This window comes from Mobula birostris, chromosome 11 (genome assembly GCF_030028105.1).
Source record: "Mobula birostris isolate sMobBir1 chromosome 11, sMobBir1.hap1, whole genome shotgun sequence".
Lineage (NCBI taxonomy): Eukaryota > Metazoa > Chordata > Chondrichthyes > Myliobatiformes > Myliobatidae > Mobula > Mobula birostris.
In genome coordinates this window covers 42,555,054-42,575,881 of record NC_092380.1, presented here as the reverse complement: position 1 = coordinate 42,575,881, position 20,828 = coordinate 42,555,054, and the positions used below count along the sequence as shown (strand labels likewise).

At 47.6% G+C, this 20,828-nt stretch overlaps 1 protein-coding gene across 8 annotated transcripts in view; it reads right to left on the bottom strand.

Moving 5' to 3' along the window:
* Nucleotides 1-1,420: 1,420 nt before the first annotated feature.
* pacsin3 (protein kinase C and casein kinase substrate in neurons 3) overlaps nt 1,421-20,828 on the bottom strand; it is a 106,848-nt gene continuing 87,440 nt past the window's right edge. For 6 of the 8 annotated variants that reach the window (XM_072272137.1, XM_072272139.1, XM_072272138.1 and 3 more), the window contains exons 9-10: nt 13,136-13,296; nt 1,421-2,177 (exon numbers count right to left, since the gene is read on the bottom strand). In XM_072272137.1, coding sequence (XP_072128238.1) covers nt 2,062-2,177; nt 13,136-13,296 — 277 coding nt within the window. In that variant the 3' untranslated portion in view covers nt 1,421-2,061. The remainder of the gene's footprint in view (nt 2,178-13,135; nt 13,297-20,828) is intronic. The other 2 variants (XM_072272142.1, XM_072272144.1) reach the window with 2 other exon arrangements.

Genomic DNA, 20,828 nt, shown 5'->3' with positions numbered 1-20,828 from the left:
CTGGAGGAGACAACTTAGTCCTTCAAACCCACCCTACCACTGGTCAAGGTCACAGCACCAGATTTTATTATCTATGGTCTCTTTTCATAGAGTCAGAAAGCGTAGGAATGGCTCTGCTCCGCCCCCGGCCTAGCCATCCATTCTGGATGAACGCAATGACTGAGCTTCCACGGGATAACTACATTAAATAGTTTTCCGTCCTCCCTGGTCTCGGGCTCTCCAGTCTGGGAAAACGTCCACTCTGCACCCCAGCATGCTTTGTAAAGAATTTTGTGTGTTTCAGTGAAATCACCACTCATCTTTTTAAATGCTATAAAATACACTATGATTGCAGTGCGACGACTTGGCTGGGGTGCAGCTAGATCTGGAGCACAGTGAGGGTGAAGCAGACCAAGTTCTTCCATTCGTGTACAAGGTTTCAGGGGAGTGTGAATCTGAGCCAGTGGGCAGGAACCTGGCAAGTATAACGTCACGTTGAAATATATGAAGTTATTTGCTTTGGTTCAAATTTTAATGGTCAGAAACCAGATAATGTTTATGTTCAAAGGTTGATGTCCTTGTACATAAACAACTGAAGGTTAATGTGCAGAGGCAGCAAACAATCAGGAAAGTATGGAGCAATATACAAAGGCACTGGAAGAACACAGTGGGTCAGGCAGAAACTGAAGAAAAATCAGCTGTCAACATTTCAGGTCGAGACCTTTCATCCAGACCCAGTCTAGGTGCCTGTCCAACCCACCAAGTTCCTCCAGCATCTTTGTATTGCTGAAGATTTTCACCATCTCAGTATCTTGTGTCTCCAATAATGAAAATGTCTCTATTACAGTAGGATTTGTGCACAGATGATGGACGTCTTTCCAATATTACACAGGGCCTTTGATGAGACAACATCTAGAGCATTAATTACACTTTGGTTTCACAATTCACAATGCAAGAAACCCAAGGACTAGTAAAAGATGATCATGGAGGGAGAGTGGAGGCAGATATAGAGGGAGTACAACAAAAAATAGTTCCACGTGTACTGCATTACTACATCAAGAGAGGTTGCATAGATTAGGCCTGCATTAGCAAGGAAGCCCATTGAAACTTACAAAAGCACTCCATGTGGTTCAGCAGGCAGAATGTTTCCCGTGGCTGAGGAACCCAGAACGAGGAGGCACATTCTAAACAGAAGTGGCACTTCACACTGAGATGAGGAGAAATTTCTTCAGTGAACTTCCTTAACTTGAGGAGCCGGTGATCTTTTTATATTGAGAAGGAAATGAGAGATACTGCAATAACTCTATAAATGGCTGCCCCAGCAAGAGCAGTGATTGGGCCAGTTACTTGTCACCCAGATGATAGGCTGAGCTCTGTGGACTGCCTTCCCCGTGTGCACGAGCAGCATAGCGATGAGTAGATCTCAGAATGAGGCGCTAAATCACTGGGTGATATCTTGTGTTTATTTTCTCTTGGCAGATACATTCAAGATCAATTAGTAGACAGACCTTCCTAGTGTGGTCAGGAAATACATTCAGAAAAAGTTCTCACTCTTCCGACATCCACTGTGCTCAAACTGCCCTTTATTTCCCGGAGAAAATGATAAAATATGGGGTACCCAGGCCCAGAGCTCATTCGACAGCCCACAGCCCCCAACTAGGAACTGGCTTGAATCACCCAGCATCCACGGAGGGAGAAACTTCAGTGTGTCACCTCAGAACTCACATCTCTCCACAGATGCTGCCTGACCCATTTAGCATCTCCAGCGTTCTCTGCTTTTTATCAATAAAGAGACGCTCCCACAGGTCTCAGGTCTGCTACCTGAACAACCTGTTGATTATAAATACCACTCTGTTTGTTCCAGAAGCTGTGTGCAGCTCACTCAGGCACCTGGTTAGATAAACAGCAAATAGCACAGGAGGGAACAGAAGGCTCCAACCAGGCACGGATTAATAAAGTCAAGTGCTTAACTGTAGTGATTCTTCACTCTAAAGATAAAATGAGCAGAGGGAGGAGGCAAAAACAAAACTGAGAAGAAGTGGGGTGGGTGGGTGGGTGGGGGGAGACTGCAGGAGGCATTGATCAGGAATACACCAGCACTGCGTAGTTGGCTGGGTAGAGTCCCGCTTGTCCACTGTTGAGCTGACCTTTGCACCAGCCTTGCTCATCCTCTTCACCAATCTTCAGGAATTCTTCACCTGTTGGAAGACACAGGGAGGGAGATGGATAACTAGGCAGGTGCTGGCGACAGGATCTATGCTTTGTGACGAGGGTGCGGATGGGGCTGCTGTTAAATGAAGAGAAAAGTCAGGGACAAACTTGGCCACCTTCAACACCACCGTAATGTCTTACTATCAACCTGCACCAAGCACTGCCTTCTTGTCGTTTTCCTTGGCTCAGCTTTCCCCAGACACTAACACAACCCTCGCACTATGTTAGGGTTATCTACCACCCCACAAAGAGTTCCATTTATTTAGCTACTGGCCCTCAGAAGCTGCTGCTCAGGGTGAAGTCAGTGCAATGTAAATGCAAGCAACACCATGCCATATGACAGACTGCTTCCTGCATTGGTATGGTGTCCTGGTAAGGACACAAAGTCTTGCCACTGTGAGGCACAGCTGCTCAGGTTTCAGATAACTAACGGTGCAGCTTCAGTCTGGAAGTTAGAGATCCAACTCAGATGGAAACAGAATTCGAAGCTGGCTTTGTACCCGTAACCATGCAGGGTTAAGGTTGACAGGATAGCTGAGGGTTAATGGGCCTACACCAGAACAAAAACAACACGCCATTTTACAACACAGCATGCAAATGCATCTATTCCACACAACATGCCTGGCAAATCCTGCTCCACGTCCCCAAGGCCTCAGAGAAGATAGAAAGATCAAGTCTTGGGCCACGTGACCATCACTGTACTAAAACCTCCCATAGTCCCAACTCACCATCCAGGACAGGCCAACCAGAGAAGGGGGCATACTGGATCTTGTACTAGGAAATTAATCTGGTCAGGTGACAGATCTCTGGGGGGTGGGGGTAAGCATTTCATAGACAGAGACCACGCCTCCCTGACCTTTACTCTCATCTTGGTCAAAGATAGGAGCAGACGCTATGGAAAAGTACTTAATTGGGAAAGGGCGAATTATGAGACTACTAGGAACTTGGGAGCATAAACTGGGAATGGATATGCTCAGGGAAGTGTACGATGGAAACGTAGAAGCCGTTGAGGGAGCACTTGCAGAGGGTTCTGGATATGTTTGCTCTACTGAGGCAGAGAAAAGATGTTAGTGTGAAGGGAAAACGGTTGACAAGAAACGTGGAACAAGGAAAAGGAGACTTAGGAAGCAAGGATCAGACAGGGCCCTTAAGAGTTGCAAGGTAGCCAGGATGGAACTTAAGAAGGGAGTTAGGAGGGCTGGGAGGAGACATGTGAAGGCCTTGGTGAGTAGGATTAAGGAAAACCTCAAAGCATCCACACATACGTGAAGAACAGGAGGATGATGAGAATAAGGGCAAGACCGGTCAGGGATAAAACAGGAAACTTGACTGAGGTGGGTGGAGGTGGGGGGCAGGGGAGGTGGGGGGGGGTCCTTAAGACCATAAGACGACGATATATAGAAGCAGAATTGGGCCATTTGGCCCATCAAGTCTGCTCTGCCATTGGCTGATTCCAATTTCCTGCCTTTTCCTTGTATCCCTTCATGCCCTGACCAATCAAGAATCTATCAACTTCTGTCTTAAATGTACATAAAGACTTGGCCTCCGCAGCTGCCTGTGGCAATGGATTCCAGATTCACCACTCTCTAGCCTTTGACTTTCCCACCATAGGAAACATCCTTTTCACATCCACTCTGTCAAGGCCTTTCACTATTCGATAGGTTTCAATGAGGTCACCCATAATTCTTCTGAATTCCAGTGAATACAGCCCCAGAGCCATCAAACGCTCTTCATATGACAAGCCATTCAATCCTGGAATCATTTTTGTGAACCTCCTTTGAATCCTCTCCAGGTTCAGCACATCCTTTCTCAGGTGAGGGGCCCAAACCTGCTCACAATACTCCAAGTGAGGCCTCACCAGTGCTTTATAAAATTTCAACATTACATCCTTGCTTTTATATTCGAGGCCTCTTGAAATGAATGCTAACATTGCATTTGCCTTCCTCACCACAGACTCAATCTGCAAATTAACCTTTAGGGAATCCTGCACAGGGACTCCCAAGTCCCCTTGCACCTCAGTTCTTTTTCGTATTTTCTCTCCATTTGGAAAATAGTCAACCTTTTCATTTCTTCTACCAAAGTGCATGACCATACACTTTCCGACACTGTATTCCATCTGCCATTTCTTTGCCCATTCTCCTAATTTCTCCAAATCCTTCTGTAGCCTATTTCCTCAAAACTACTGCTCCTCCACTTCTTCATATCATCTGCAAACTTTGCAAAAAGCTATAAATTCCATCATTGACATATAACAAAAAGACCCTGTCCCAACACAGTCCCCTTTGGAACACCACTGGTCACCAGCAGACAGCCAGAAAAGGGTCCCTTTATTCTCACTCTTTGCCTCAATCAGCCAGTCAGCCAATGCTAGTATCTCTCCTGTAATACCATGGTTGTTCAGCAGCCTCACGTGTGGCACCTTGTTAAAGGCCTTCTGAAAAATCAGAACATCAACCAATTTTCCTTTGTTTATCTTGTTTATTTCTTCAAAGAATTCCATCAGATTTGTCAGGCAAGATTTTCCCTGAGGAAACCATGCTGACTATGGCCTATTTTATCATGTGCCTCCAAGTACCCCGAGACCTTATCCTTAATAATTGATTCCAACTTCTTCCTAACCACCAAGGTCAGTCTAACTGGCCAATAGTTTCCTTTCTTTTGCCTCTCTCCCTTCTTGAAGAGTGGAGTGACATTTGCAGAATGAATACTTCTCTTCAGTATTGGCCAGTAGGAGGGACCTTGTCATTTGTGAGGACAGCACTGAAATATACTGATGTTAACAAAGAGGAAAAGATTAGGGTAAACAAGTCCCTGGGACCAGATGGGATGTACTCCAGGTTACTACAGAAAGGAAGGAAAAAGATTGCTGTGCCTTTTGCAATGGTCTTTGCATCCTCACTGGATACACAAGTAGTGACAGAAGATTGGAGGGTGGCAAATTTTATTTGTTTTGTTCAAGAAAGGTAATAAGAATAATTCAGGGAATCATAGACCAGTGAGTCTTACATCAGTGAAGGACAAACTTTTGGAGATCATTGTTACAGACAGGATTTGAGTATTTGGAGAAGCATGATCTGATTGAGTGATAGTCAGCATGGTTTTGTGAGGGTAAGCCCTACTGAATCTTTCATGGAAATAGCAAAACAAATTGATAAAGGTGGGGCAGTGGATGCAGTGTATATGGATTTTAGTTACGCATTTGATAATGTTTCCCATGGTAAGCTTAATTAGATCATGGGATCTCGGGAATCTCGGTGGCTTGGATCCAAAGTTGGCTTTCCCATAGAAGGCAGAAAGTGATAGATGGAGTGTATTCTGCCTGGAGGTTGCTGACCAATGATGTTCTGCAAGGATCCCTGGTCTTTGTGATATCTATAAGAGACTTGGATAAGGAAGTGGAAGGGTGAAGTAGTGAAACTTGCAGATGACACAAAGGTTGGTGGTGTCGTGGATAGAGCAGAAGGTGGCTGTCGTAGGTTACAATTAACTTTAATACGATGCAGAGATGGGCTGAGAAGTGGCAAATGGAATTCAATCCAGAAAAGTGTGAAGTGATTCACTTTGGAAGGGTGAACTTGAAAACTGAAAACAGGGTTAAAGGCAGGATTATCAGCAGTTGGAGAAACAGAGGGACTTTGGGGTCCACAACAATAGATCCCTCAAAAGTTGACAGGGTGGTTAGGAAGGTACATGTTGTATTGGCCTTCATTGAGTTTTCATTGGGGGATTGAATTCAAGAGCAGCAAAGTAATTTTGCAACTCTATAAAACTCTTGTCAGACCACACTCGGAATATTGTGTTCAGTTCTGGTCGCCTTATTATAGGAATGATGTGGAAGCTTTAGAGAGGCTGCAGAGGAGCTGCCTGGATTAGAGAGCATTTCTTATGAGGAAAGAACACAAGAGCAGTGATGTGATGTTAAGGCTTTATAAAGCGCTGGTGAGACCTCACCTTGAGTATTGTGAACAGTTTTAGGCCCCTCATCTTAGAAAAGATGTGCTGTCATTGGAGAGGGTTCAGAGGAGGTTCACAAGGATGATTCCAAGAATGAAAATGTTATCATACGAGGAATGTTTGATGGCTCTGGGTCTGTACTTGCTGGAATTTAGAAGGATGAGGGGGGATCTCATTGAAACCTTTTGAACATTGAAAGGCCTAGACAGAGTAGATGTGGAAAGGCTGTTTCCCATAGTGGGAGAGTCTAGGACAAGACAGCACAGCTTTGGGATCACAAACAAGAGAAAATGTGCAGATGCTGGAAATCCAAGCCACACATACAAACTGTTGGAGGAATTCAGCAGGCCAGGCAGCATCTATGGAAAAGAGTACAGTCGACGTTTAGGCCAAGACACTTCAGCAGGACTGGAGAAAAAAAAGACAAGGAGTAGGTTTATAGGGTGGGGGGGGGTGGTGGAAGGTTGAGAGAAACACCAGGTGATAGGTGAAACATGGAGGGGAGGAGGAATGTCTTTAGCCAGAGGGTGGTGAAATTGTGGAATTTGTTACCACAGGCAGCTGTGGAGGCCAAGTCACTGGGTGTATTTAAGGCAGAGACCGATAGGTTCTTGATTGAACACGGCATCAAGGGTTACGGGGAGAAGGCCGGGAGTGGGGTTGAGGAGGAAAAATAAAGGATCAGCCATGATTGAATGGCAGACCACACTCAACGGGCCAAATGGTCTCATTGTGCTTCTATGTCTTACGGTCTAAGCTATGTTTCTCTCTCTGGACTGTTTCTCAGAGTATTCTGTGGAGTGAAACAGGATGAGAGGTGACTTGATCAAAGCATACAAGTTAAGGGGCATAGATACAGAGGACAGGCAGTGCCTTTATCCCACAGCGGAAATAGAATATGAGAGGGCACAAGTTAAGGGTCACTGGAGGAAAATATAAGGGCGGGGGGAAATGTCAGATGGATTTAAAAAAATATTATATTTATTTTTACATAGTAGTGGGAGCATGGAACACACTGCGGGGGGGGAGGGTGGAGCTATATTAGGGACATTTAAGATATTCTTAGGTACTCACATGCATGGAGGGCTACACGGGAGAGAAGCGTTTGATCTTGGAGTCGGCTGAAAGGCCCGTGCTGTGATGTTCTGCTCCACGTTCTAATTTCTCCTCCTTACCATCATCAGGGAGAAGATACAGGAGCTGAAGCCCCAGAATGAACAATTCAGGAATAGCTTCGTCACCCAATTCCTGACCGGTCCATGAACACCACCTCACTGTTCACCTTTTGTATTATTTATTATTTAGTGATTTTATGCCTTTGCGCTGATTTGTTGCCACAATACAACACATTTCATTCATCAAAGTCCGATGCTGACAAAGGTGGAGAAGCAGCCCGGGACTGGCTCCCCAGACCAGAGTGAACGTCGACCAGCAGAGAGCCATTTACATTCTCCCCACATGGAACTGCTCACCTGCACACTAGGGTCAGGTTACAGAGGCCAATTAACCCACTGACTTGCTGTGGGCGGAATCCACTTCGAGGTCAGGATTGAACTGGGATTTCTGATGCTGTGTTGACAGCAGCTGAGTCAGTAATCAGTCTCTCTCTACAGGAGACAGGCTTACAGCAAATCACAGACCCTGTCTCCTGAAGTGAGAGACTTCTCCTGACACCTCAAGCCTTTTCCATGACCTACAAGGCACGAGTCAGGAGTGTGAGTGAATATTCTCTACTGAGCTTCACCAACACTCTGCACTGTTCAGGACAAAGAATTTCACCTGCCTGGATTCACTCAACCCAAGCAAGGCTGCAGGACCGGATGGTGTCAGTACCAGGGTGCTCAAAGCCTGTGCCCCTCAGCTATGTGGAGTGCTTCACCATGTATTCAACCTGAGCCTGAGGCTCCGGAGGGTTCCAGTACTGTGGAAAACATCCTGCCTCGTCCCTGTGCCGAAGACGCTGCGCCCCAGCGGCCTCAATGACTACAGACTGGTGGCATTGACCTCCCACATCATGAAGACCCTGGAGAGACTTGTTCTGGAGCTGCTCCGGCCTATGGTCAAGCCACACTTAGATCCCCTCCAGTTCGCCTACCAGCCCCGACTAGGAGTTGAGGATGCCATCATCTACCTGCTGAACCGTGTCTACGCCCACCTGGACAAGCCAGCGAGCACTGTGAGGGTCATGTTTTTTGACTTCTCCAGTGCGTTCAACACCATCCGCCCTGCTCTGCTGGGGGAGAAGCTGACAGTGATGCAGGTGGATGCTTCCCTGGTATCATGGATTCTTGATTACCTGACTGGCAGACCACAGTACGTGTGCTTGCAACACTGTGTGTCCGACAGAGTGATCAGCAGCACTGGGGCTCCACAGGGGACTGTCTTGTCTCCCTTTCTCTTCACCATTTACACCTCGGACTTCAACTACTGCACAGAGTCTTGTCATCTTCAGAAGTTTTCAGATGACTCTGCCATAGTTGGATGTATCAGCAAGGGAGATGAGGCTGAGTACAGGGCTACTGTAGGAAACTTTGTCACATGGTGTGAGCAGAATTATCTGCAGCTTAATGTGAAAAAGACTAAGGAGCTGGTGGTAGACCTGAGGAGAGCTAAGGTACCGGTGACCCCTGTTTCCATCCAGGGGGTCAGTGTGGACATGGTGGAGGATTACAAATACCTGGGGATACGAATTGACAATAAACTGGACTGGTCAAAGAACACTGAGGCTGTCTACAAGAAGGGTCAGAGCCGTCTCTATTTCCTGAGGAGACTGAGGTCCTTTACCATCTGCCGGACGATGCTGAGGATGTTCTACGAGTCTGTGGTGGCCAGTGCTATCATGTTTGCTGTTGTGTGCTGGGGCAGCAGGCTGAGGGTAGCAGACACCAACGGAATCAACAAACTTATTCAAAAGGCCAGTGATGTTGTGGGGATGGAACTGGACTCTCTCATGGCAGTGTCTGAAAAGAGGATGCTGTCCAAGTTGCATGCCATCTTGGTCAATGTCTCCCATCCACTACATAATGTACTGGGTGGGCACAGGAGTACATTCAGCCAGAGACTCATTCCTCCAAGATGCAGCACAGAGCGTCACAGGAAGTCATTCCTGCCTCTGGCCATCAAACTTTACAGCTCCTCCCTTGGAGGGTCAGACACCCTGAGCCAATAGGCTGGTCCTGGACGTATTTCATAATTTACTGGCATAATTTACATACTACTATTTAACTACTTATGGTTCTATTACTATTTATTATTTATGGTGCAACTGTAACGAAAACCAATTTCCCCCTGGGATCAATAAAGTATGACTATGACTATGAATCCCAGCCACGTGGATATGTATTTACTTATGGAGATACAGCGTGGAATAGACCCAACAATCCCCAATTTAACCCTCGCCTAATCACGGGACAATTTACAATGGCCAATTAACCTGCCAACTGGCTGGTCTTTGGACTGTGGGAGGACACCCACGCGGTCACGGGGAGAACATACAAACTCCTTATGAGCAGCGGTGGGAATTGAACCCTGGTCGCTGGTACTGTAAAGCGTTGTGCTAACTACTATGCTACCGTGCCACCCCAAAATCGCACCACCACTGGTGCACATAGACCGTAGTCACTCTGCCAGCACCCCCAGTCTAACTCAGCTCAACCTCCACATCTCTTAACATCGCACACTCAACCTGGTTGGCACAGAGCAGATGGGCTGAAGGGCCTGTTTCTGTGGGGTATACCTCTCTACCAAAGAGTCTGGGGAATGAACTGGGTGGGATATTAAAGCTCCTTGGGATTAAACTGGTGGGACGTTGAAGGGTCCACAGAGTGTGGGATTAGACTGGGAGGGATACTGGGTACAGGGAGTGAGTAGAGAGGGGTTATCCTGATAGGATACGAGGGTACAGGGAGAGAGCAGAGAGGGGTGTGTCCAGGGGAGTGAGCAGAGAGGGGTTTGACTGGATGGGATACAGAGGGTACAGGGAGAGAGCAGGGAGGGGTTTGTCCAGGGGAGTGAGCAGAGAGGGGTTTGACTGGATGGGATAGAGAGGGTACAGGGAGAGAGCAGAGAGGGGTTTGTCCAGAGGAGTGAGCAGAGAGGGGTTTGTCCGGAGGAGAGAGCAGAGAGGGGTTTGTCCGGGGGAGTGAGCAGAGAGGGGTTTGCCCGGGGGAATGAGCAGAGAGGGGTTTGTCCAGATGGGATACGGAGGGTACAGGGAGAGAGCAGGGAGGGGTTTGTCCAGGGGAGTGAGCAGAGAGGGGTTTGACTGGATGGGATACAGAGGGTACAGGGAGAGAGCAGGGAGGGGTTTGTCCAGGGGAGTGAGCAGAGAGGGGTTTGACTGGATGGGATACGGAGGGTACAGGGAGTGAGCAGAGAGGGGTTTGTCCAGGGGAGTGAGCAGAGAGGGGTTTGACTGGATGGGATACGGAGGGTACAGGGAGTGAGCAGAGAGGGGCTTGTCCAGGGGAGTGAGCAGAGAGGGGTTTGACTGGATGGGATACATGGGTACAGGGAGGGAGCAGAGAGGGGTTTGTCCGGGGGAGAGAGCAGAGAGGGGTTTGTCCAGAGGACTGAGCAGAGAGGGGTTTGTCCGGAGGAGAGAGCAGAGAGGGGTTTGTCCGGGGGAGTGAGCAGAGAGGGGTTTGCCCGGGGGAATGAGCAGAGAGGGGTTTGTCCAGATGGGATACGGAGGGTACAGGGAGAGAGCAGAGAGGGGTTTGTCCAGGGGAGTGAGCAGAGAGGGGTTTGACTGGATGGGATACAGAGGGTACAGGGAGAGAGCAGAGAGGGGTTTGTCCAGGGGAGTGAGCAGAGAGGGGTTTGACTGGATGGGATACGGAGGGTACAGGGAGTGAGCAGAGAGGGGTTTGTCCAGGGGAGTGAGCAGAGAGGGGTTTGACTGGATGGGATACATGGGTACAGGGAGGGAGCAGAGAGGGGTTTGTCCGGGGGAGAGAGCAGAGAGGGGTTTGTCTGGGGGAGTGAGCAGAGAGGGGTTTGTCTGGATGGTACAGGGAGGGGTTTGTCCGGAGGGTACAGGGAGAGAGCAGAGAAGGGTTTGTCCGGGGGAGAGAGCAGAGAGGGGTTTGTCCGGGGGAGAGAGCAGAGAGGGGTTTGTCCGAGGGAGAGAGAGAGAGAGAGAGAAGAGAGGGGTTTGCTCGGGGGAATGAGCAGAGAGGGGTTTGTCCGGGGGAGAGAGCAGAGAGGGGTTTGTCCGGGGGAGAGAGCAGAGAGGGGTTTGTCCAGGGGAGAGAGCAGAGAGGGGTTTGTCCGGGGGAATGAGCAGAGAGGGGTTTGTCCGGGGGAATGAGCAGAGAGGGGTTTGCCCGGGGGAATGAGCAGAGAGGGGTTTGTCTGGATGGGATACAGAGGGTACAGGGAGAGAGCAGAGACGGGTTTGTCCAGGGGAGAGAGCAGAGAGGGGTTTGTCTGGGGGGGAGAGCAGAGAGGGGTTTGTCCGGGGGAGAGAGCAGAGAGGGGTTTGTCCGGGGGAGAGAGCAGAGAGGGGTTTGTCCGGGGGAGAGAGCAGAGAGGGGTTTGGCTGGGGGAGAGAGCAGAGAGGGGTTTGTCCAGGGGAGAGAACAGAGAGGGGTTTGTCCGGGGGAGAGAGCAGAGAGGGGTTTGTCCAAGGGAGAGAGAGAGAAGAGAGGGGTTTGCCCGGGGGAATGAGCAGAGAGGGGTTTGACTGGATGGGATACAGAGGGCACAGGGAGTGAGCAGAGAGGGGTTTGTCCAGGAGAGAGAGGAGAGGGGTTTGCCTGGGGGAATGAGCAGAGAGGGGCTTGTCTGGATGGGATACGGAGGGTACAGGGAGTGAGCAGAGAGGAGTTTGTCTGGGGGAGTGAGCAGAGAGGGGTTTGTCCGGGGGAGAGAGCAGAGAGGGGTTTGTCCGGGGGAGTGAGCAGAGAGGGGTTTGCCCGGGGGAATGAGCAGAGAGGGGTTTGTCCAGATGGGATACGGAGGGTACAGGGAGAGAGCAGAGAGGGGTTTGTCCAGGGGATTGAGCAGAGAGGGGTTTGTCCAGATGGGATACGAAGGTACAGGGAGAGAGCAGAGAGGGGTTTGTCCAGGGGAGTGAGCAGAGAGGGGTTTGTCCAGATGGGATACGAAGGTACAGGGAGTGGTTTGTCCGGATGGGATATGGAGGGTACAGGGAGAGAGCAGAGAGGGGTTTGTCTGGGGAGGGAGAGCAGAGAGGGGTTTGTCCGGGGGGGGGAGAGTGAGCAGAGAGGGGTTTGCCCGGGGGAATGAGCAGAGAGGGGTTTGTTCAGATGGGATACGGAGGGTACAGGGAGAGAGCAGAGAGGGGTTTGTCCAGGGGAGTGAGCAGAGAGGGGTTTGTCCAGATGGGATACGAAGGTACAGGGAGAAAGCAGAGAGGGGTTTGTCCAGGGGAGTGAGCAGAGACGGGTTTGTCTGGATGGTACAGGGAGTGGTTTGTCCGGATGGGATATGGAGGGTACAGGGAGAGAGCAGAGAGGGGTTTGTTGGGATGGGATACGGAGGGTACAGGGAGTGAGCAGAGAGAGGTTTGTCTACGGGAGAGAGCAGAGAGGGGTTTGTCCGGGGGAGGGAGCAGAGAGGGGTTTGTCTGGGGGAGTGAGCAGAGAGGAACAGTATCAGTGTATTAAAAGACTCTGTAGACTGTGTCTCAGGGTATGCCCAGCCAGGTTACATTCTGCTGTGTGAGGTGCTGCTACCATTAACAATGAGGTGCACAGTGGAAAGGATGTTGTGATTTGTGGAGGTGCGTGGTGAGAGAGAGGTGGTGATTTGTGGGAGGCTGGGAGAGAGGTGGTGATTTGTGGAGGTGCGTGGTGAGAGAGGTGGTGATTTGTGGGAGGGTGGGAGAGAATTGGTGAATTGTGGGAGGGTGGGAGAGAGGTGGTGATTTGTGGGGTGGAGGAGGGTGTCGATCACACAAACATGCAGAGCATCTGAAACCCCCACAGCGCCTCATAGCTGACGTGCTTTGTTAGTTGGTCAGTACCTGCAGAAAAGCTCAGCTCATCAGCCTCCTGCCCCAGGTAATCATACAGCGCTCGCACTCTGACAGCCGCTACCTTCGCTGCCTCCTCACGTCCAGAGACCGGCACGGACTTCCTGGGGCTCTCGTCATCCGACCAGTCAGATGAGCAATCTTTCATTCTGCTGTGGAATACAACAGGCATGAGCGTATGTGATTATTGGGAGTGAGGGAGAGAGATTTAATGATTAGAGGAAGAGGTGTAGCCAGAAACAGCACACAGAGTGTGAATATCAGTGAGAGGCAGAGGAAGAGCAAGAGGGAGTATGTTTCACGAGATGGGAACAGACAAGGAAAGGGCTGGAGATGTACTGGCTTGATCTTTTTTCTAATCCTATTATCTTTTTACCCAATTCATCCTAGTCTACTGTTCTCCTCTCAAGACTTTTCCCCTCCAAGTACTTGTCCAGTTCCATAAGACCATAAGACAAAGGAGCAGAAGTAGGCCATTCGGCCCATCGAGTCTGCTCCGCCATTTTATCATGAGCTGATCCATTTTATCCTATTTAGTTCCACTGCCTGCCTTCTCACCATAACCTTTGATGCCCTGGCTACTCAGATACCTATCAATCTCTGCCTTAAATACACCCAATGACTTGGCCTCCACTGCTGCCCATGGCAACAAATTCCATAGATTCACCACCCTCTGACTAAAAAAATTTCTTCGCATTTCTGTTCTGAAAGGGCACCCTTCAATCCTGAAGTCATGCCCTCTCGTACTAGACTCCCCGATCATGGGAAACAACTTTGCCACATCCACTCTGTCTATGCCTTACAACATTCGAAATGTTTCTATGAGGTCTCCCCTCATTCTTCTAAACTCCAAGGAATACAGTCCAAGAGCGGACAAACGTTCCTCATATGTTAACCCTCTCATTCCCAGAATCATTCTAGTGAATCTTCTCTGTACCCTCTCCAACGTCAGCACACCCTTTCTTAAATAAGGAGACCAAAACTGCCCACAGTACTCCAAGTGAGGTCTCACCAGCGCCTTATAGAGCCTCAACATCACATCCCTGCTCCTACACTCTATTCCTCTGGAAACGAATGCCAACATTGCATTCGCCTTCTTCACTACTGACTCAACCTGGAGGTTAACTTTAAGGGAATCCTGTACGAGGACTCCCAAGTCCCATTGCATCTCAGAACTTTGAATTCTTTTTCCACTTAAATAATAGCCTGCCCATTTATTTCTTCTGCCAAAGTGCATAACCATACACTTTCCAACATTGTATTTCATTTGCCACTTCTCTGCCCATTCTTCCAATCTATCTAAGTCTCTCTGCAGACTCTCCGTTTCCTCAGCACTACCGGCCCCTCCACCTATCTTCGTATCGTCAGCAAACTTAGCCACAAAGCCATCTATTCCATAATCCAAATCGTTGATGTACAATGTAAAAAGAAGCGGCCCCAACACGGACCCCTGTGGAATACCACTGGTAACCGGCAGCCAACCAGAATAGGATCCCTTTATTCCCACTCTCTGTTTCCTGCCAATCAGCTAACGCTCTATCCACATATGTAACTTTCCTGTAATTCCATGGGCTCTTATCTTGTTAAGCAGCCTCATGTGTGGCACCTTGTCAAAGGCCTTCTGAAAATCCAAATATACAACATCCGCTGCATCTCCCTTGTCTAGCCTACTGGTAATTTCCTCAAAAAATTGTAATAGGTTTGTCAGGCAGGATTTTCCTTTAAGGAATCCATGCTGAGTTCTGCCTATCTTGTCATATGCCTCCAGGTACTCTGTAACCTCATCCTTGATAATCGACTCCAACAACTTCCCAACCACCAATGTCAAGCTAACAGATCTATAATTTCCTTTTTGCTTCCTTGCCCCCTTCTTAAATAGCGGAGTGACATTTGTAATCTTCTAGTCTTCTGGAACCATGCCAGAATCTATCAACTTTTGAAAGATCATTGCTAATGCCTCCGCAATCTCTACAGCTACTTCCTTCAGAACACGAGGGTGCATTCCATCTGGTCCAGGAGATTTATCTACCTTTAGCCTGTTCAGCTTCCTGAGTACTTTCTCTGTCGTAATTGTGACTGCGCACACTTCTCTTCCCTGCCACCCTTGAGTGTCCGGTATCCTGCTGTCTTCCTCAGTGAAGACTGATGCAAAATACTTGTTCAGTTCCTCTGCCATCTCCTCATCTCCCATTACAATTTCTCCAGTATCATTTTCTATCGGTCCTATATCTACTCTCACCTGTCCTTTACTCTTTATATACTTGAAAAAGCTTCTAGTATCCTCTTTGATATTATTTGCTAGTTTCCTATCATAGTTAATCTTTTCTCTCTTAATGACCTTCTTGGTTTCCTTTTGTAAGGTTTTAAAAACTTCCCAATCCTCTGACTTCCCACTAATTTTTGCTTCCTTGTATGCCCTCTCCTTTGCTTTAACTTTGGCTTTGACTTCTCTTGTCAACCACGGTTGCATCCTTTTTCCACTCGAAAATTTCTTCTTTTTTGGAATATACCTGTCTTGCACCTTCCTCATTTCTCGCATAAACTCCAGCCACTGCTGCTCTGCCGTCTTTCCCGCCAGTGTCCCTTTCCAGTCAACTTTGGCCAGTTCCTCTCTCATGCCACTGTAATTTCCTTTACTCCACTGAAACACCGACACATCAGATTTCAGTTTCTCTTTTTCTAATTTTACAGTGAACTCAGTCATGTTATGATCACTGCCTCCTAAGGGTTCCTTCACCTCAATCTCTCCAATCACCTCCGGTTCATTACACAATACCCAATCCAGTACAGCCGATCCCCTAGTGGGCTCAACAACAAGCTGTTCTAAAAAGCCATCTCGCAGACATTCTACAAATTCTCTCTCTTGAGATCCAGTGCCGACCTGATTTTCCCAATCCACTGTCATGTTAAAATCCCCCACAATTATCATAACACTGCCTTCTTGACAAGCCTTTTCTATTTCCAGTTGTAATCTGTAGTCCACATCCCTGCAGCTGTTTGGAGGCCTATAAATAACTGCCTTTTGAAGTTATTATTCAATCTGCTTCGTCATCTTTTTGAGTGAGTAAGACCCACTCCCCTTAAAAGTGCTGCCTGATGCCTATAGCTCACCCCCCACTCGGATGAACACACAGTCCTCTGGTGCCTCTCCTTCCCTGACACCACAGGCAGCTTATATTTGTAACAAAGCTAGTCATTTCTGTTAAATCTGCTCAATCTTTTGTGTTCAATTCTCTCCCATAACCAAACACCCTCAACCGAGCCTTCACAGAAAACTTCTGCAGTTTCCTCTGCATAACCTTCCCAAGGAACAATGGCCCTATGCAGCACAACACTCTGAGACATAAACAGTGATTAATAAAAAAAACTACCGTGGATTCCAGTTAATTGGGGCACACCATGACCAGTACATTTTGGTCAAATTAATTGGTAGCCCCAGTTAGCCAAAGTTCCATGGAAATAGTCAAAAAGGTATAAAAAGACAAACCACTGATTAACAAATTATGCATTTAAATGAAATACAGAACAAATTAGAACACTACCAATGCTACGACAGTACTAGAAAACTGTGTATTACTTGCTAATAGCTATCAGAGGAATTCAGTGCACACCGTCGTGTACAGGGAGTCCGGGGAGGGTCTTGTCGAGTCCATTCCAGGCGGCTCCCTCACCTTTGGTCCCCACAGGACACTCAGCTCTCACCTGTGGCTTGCACGCGACACTGGTACACTGCTTCGCCAGGCGGGCCCCAGAGAAATAAGGACACGCCTGCCCAGTAGGTGAAGTCGGCTCAGGCAGACTAGGTGGACAAGATCACAGTTCTGCAACGCTCCATGCAGAGTGAAGGACGTGATAAAGCACAGAAGTAGTCACTGTGACCGAAGAAAACCCCAGTCTGCGATGACCACTCGTACCACTAGACCTGGACTTCCTAGGTCAGGAGAGTGGAACTGTCCCAATTTTCAAATGTCCGTTTTATTATCAAAGTACGTGTGCAGAATACAGCTGAGATCTGCCTTCTCCAGATAGCCAGAAACACAGAAAACCAGAGAAGTGGTTGAAAGACATCAATCACCCCTCCCCCACGAAAAGAAAAAGAAACCATGATATGCAAATAATGAATGAGCACAAAAAAACATTGAACTGAAAGAGAACAAAATGAAAGACAGTCCAATCCACAATTCAATAACATCCCCAAGAGCATTGGGACCCAGCAGCCCCTCCCAGGGGAAGCAGCCCCAACCCAGTGGCCCCTCGCAGTACTGCTTGCTCTCCTCTGCATTTGCCTCAATGTTTCAACCTTCCTTGTCACTTTAAACGGTGAGAAATGTAGTCGATTGAGGCCCCATTTCACCTCTGAGCTTCCCCTTGGGTAGCTCGTACTCGCATTTCTCTCCTGGAGTTTTCTCGTGGACTGCAGAGTGCTAGCTCACTTGATCGGACTACAGACTGTAACTCACAGGTTCCAACAGTTTCAAAAACAAAGATAAAAACAAAAGTAGGTGTAGAAAAACTGAAATGATTTACTATCTGGAAGATGTCATCCATGGAATCACTGCTTACTGGCGCCATCTTGACCGGATGTTCCACTTTAAGAACCCTCCTGCACAGGTTCCACAGTCAACGTTGGGTACAGCAGATAACCAACACACTGCTGTGTTCCTTTGATTAGCTGTAAAGGAACAAAATCAGTGCAGACACCTAGTGCAGATACTGGACTGCCTTCATACAATGCTGGCAATGATTGCATCCTCCAAGTCTTCATTTTCATTGTAACATTCAAGATAGTTGTTGATACCTTCATATTCTTCGTAGGTCCTAACTTGTTGAAGCAGTAAAATTGTTTCATTTTCACTCCTGGCTATTTCTGGCATCTCCAAGCCTGAATGCTGGAAACCACAGCATTCAAAACAGTTCTGATTTGTCATATTACCCATTTCTTACCAACTGTCAGTGACAAAAACCACAGCTTTTTGAACACAAACAAATGACACTACTTAAAAACTGTTTATTCTAACCACAGTGTGGTGTTTAACATTCACGTGTGCATGTGACTGACACTAGTTAGAAATTGTTCAACAGTCTCTTGTCCCAACTAAGTGGTAAAATGCCCCAAATAAATGAATGTAATCCCGACTATTTTCTCAATTAATTTTTGTTCTTTAAGAGTTGTCCCAAATGAGTGGCTGCCCCGATTAACCGATGGCCCAATTAATCAGAATCCACTGTAGGATTCTACTTGTATCTAAAATGAATTTGCACATTCAACTCATTGGGTGCGACCCACTCCTGATATTCCTTCTAGATCAAATATATCACCTCATTACCTAGTGCATCTGGCTGCTTCTCCACTGTCTCTGTCCATGTGAAGTGGATTACTGATGACCTGGTTACTACATTTCTGATTATTTTTGCTACCTGCAGACTTTGGAATTATGCACCGTATCCAACTCCACGTCTGGTGGAGCAATGACCAATGTTCAGCCCATGAACCTGTCATTCAGACACCACTCTCTGCTGACAGTGGACAAGCCCAGCCTCTGTCCCTGTGGTGCTGGGCCCACCAATGTGAAATCTATATACTACTAAAACTCTCATGCTCTGTCTGTTTGTCACCTCCAATTAGCGCAAACAGTGCATTACAGCGGCACTTTTTTTGGCTAAATCTAATTAAAATTCACTAACTTACAGAATGCAGGCAAAGTTCAGGGTTATATATTCATAAACTGCTCATTCGCCAAAATAAATAGGCTCCCTTTTAACTCGAGACCCGATCGGCCATCATGGAAATTGGGACGCGACAGCCCGACGCATGCGCACGGCCAGTCTCAGCAGCGACACCTACCGGAGCAAAAGGGCAGGGCAGCTCTATTTCGTGGGGTCACGTTCTGCTAATCACCATCAGCATGTGCAGGATTGGGACAGATCTAACTGCCACTCATCAATAAGGGATAATTAAATCTTATTGTAATGATGTACTTCAAGACACCCATAAAACTCTTTGCTGCAAAGGACAGTGGTGACTATATCACGTCCATTTAGCAGAGCACCAACCACATCATCAAGAATAATCAGCACCCTTTGGTGTGTGATGCCAAGCCAAGCTATCAGACGATTGATGCTAATGAGAGAGATAAGAAAGATAATGGAGAAACATTCAAAAAGGTAAAAAGAGAGAAGAGAGGGATTAACGTAAAAGAAACACAATTCAGAATATTGACAGACCGGTTGCTTTGAACCTGAACTGTTTGAAGTTTGATGGACAGCTGAAACCCCAGCAGGGGGATAAAAAGAGCAGGTTTGCTAAGGCACGCGACACACCACGAGACCACAAGACCCTGGAAAGAGCAGTGTACCCCCACAAGTGGTGGAAGTTTGGAGGTCTGGTTCGCGGGAACCGACCAGAGGCTCACAGGGTGTAAAGGCACGATCGGTGGGAACCTGGGGTGTGTGTCGGCCCTTGCCTGGGTGCCGGGTTCACTGCGGAAGAACGGTCGTATCTGGAACGGAGGGGTCACAGTCGGTGACCACAGCGGGGATTAGAAGACATAAAAGGGTCTGCCTGAAACCAACTGCGAAGACATTAAAGGTCTGCCTGAACCAAATTGCATCTCTCTCTCTCCCTCTCCCCAACGGTACAACAACAGCGATTACTGCGAACTGCACTAAACTGAACTCTGCTTCACTGAAGACTGATCATTTTACCCCTAGACTGCGATAGAGCTTGGTTGATTCCTATTACCTTATTTCTGTGTATATGTGTATATTATCATTGCTAACCTGTTACATTGATATCCTTACAATTAGAGTACTGTATTACTTATGTCTTTAATAAAACTTTATTAGGTCCTAGTAATCCAGACTCCCAGCGAGGGTTCCATTTCTGCTGGTTTGGCAACCCAGTTACGGGGTATGTAACAGGTGTTACTGCTTCGTATCTTCTATCCAGTATTAGGGTCAAAAAATGGTCAACCTAATTATGCCGCATGGAGAGGGAAGGGGGCATTATGGTCAACAGATGACGCCAAGCATCGTCGGGAAGCGGCAAGGAGAGGGAGAGAACAAGAATCAGATGAGGCCAGGGCCACATGGCTCCAGGATCAAAGGGTCAGGACAAAAAAAGATGAGAGAAGAAGAGACAGAGGAGGAGAGGCATGCACGTCTCCAGGATCAGAGACAAATAACAAACAGCAGAAGAGATGGAGAGACGGCGGATGAAAGGACTGCACAACTCCAGAATGAGAACAAGAGGCACAAGGGTGGCAGATAAACCAGAAATGATGCTATCAAAAGCGTCCTTCGTTAAACGAGGAGGAGCTATATTTGCTTTGCTATGCATCGTTCTTCTTTAATAAACTGAGGTTTTCTACTTCAGTTTCCAAAGCAAAGCGATACCAATAGCATTCAGGAAAATTTAATGTTCATTCTGGTCACATCAGACTGCACTACCCTTCTCTCAATGGGTGCCCCAATGGGTCACCCCATTGTCTAGTACTTTTTTAAAATTGCACACTTACACTTGAATCCCAGAAACATAACTAATCTCAAACCAAAGAACCCAGTTTTGCTTTGTCAGGTTTAATTTACTGTTCCACACTTTTCCAAGCAGCCATTAACTCTTCTTCAAACCAGATCTGCAAGCAGGTTTTGTTTCAGCAGGAATTCATTATCAGCCTACAGCTGT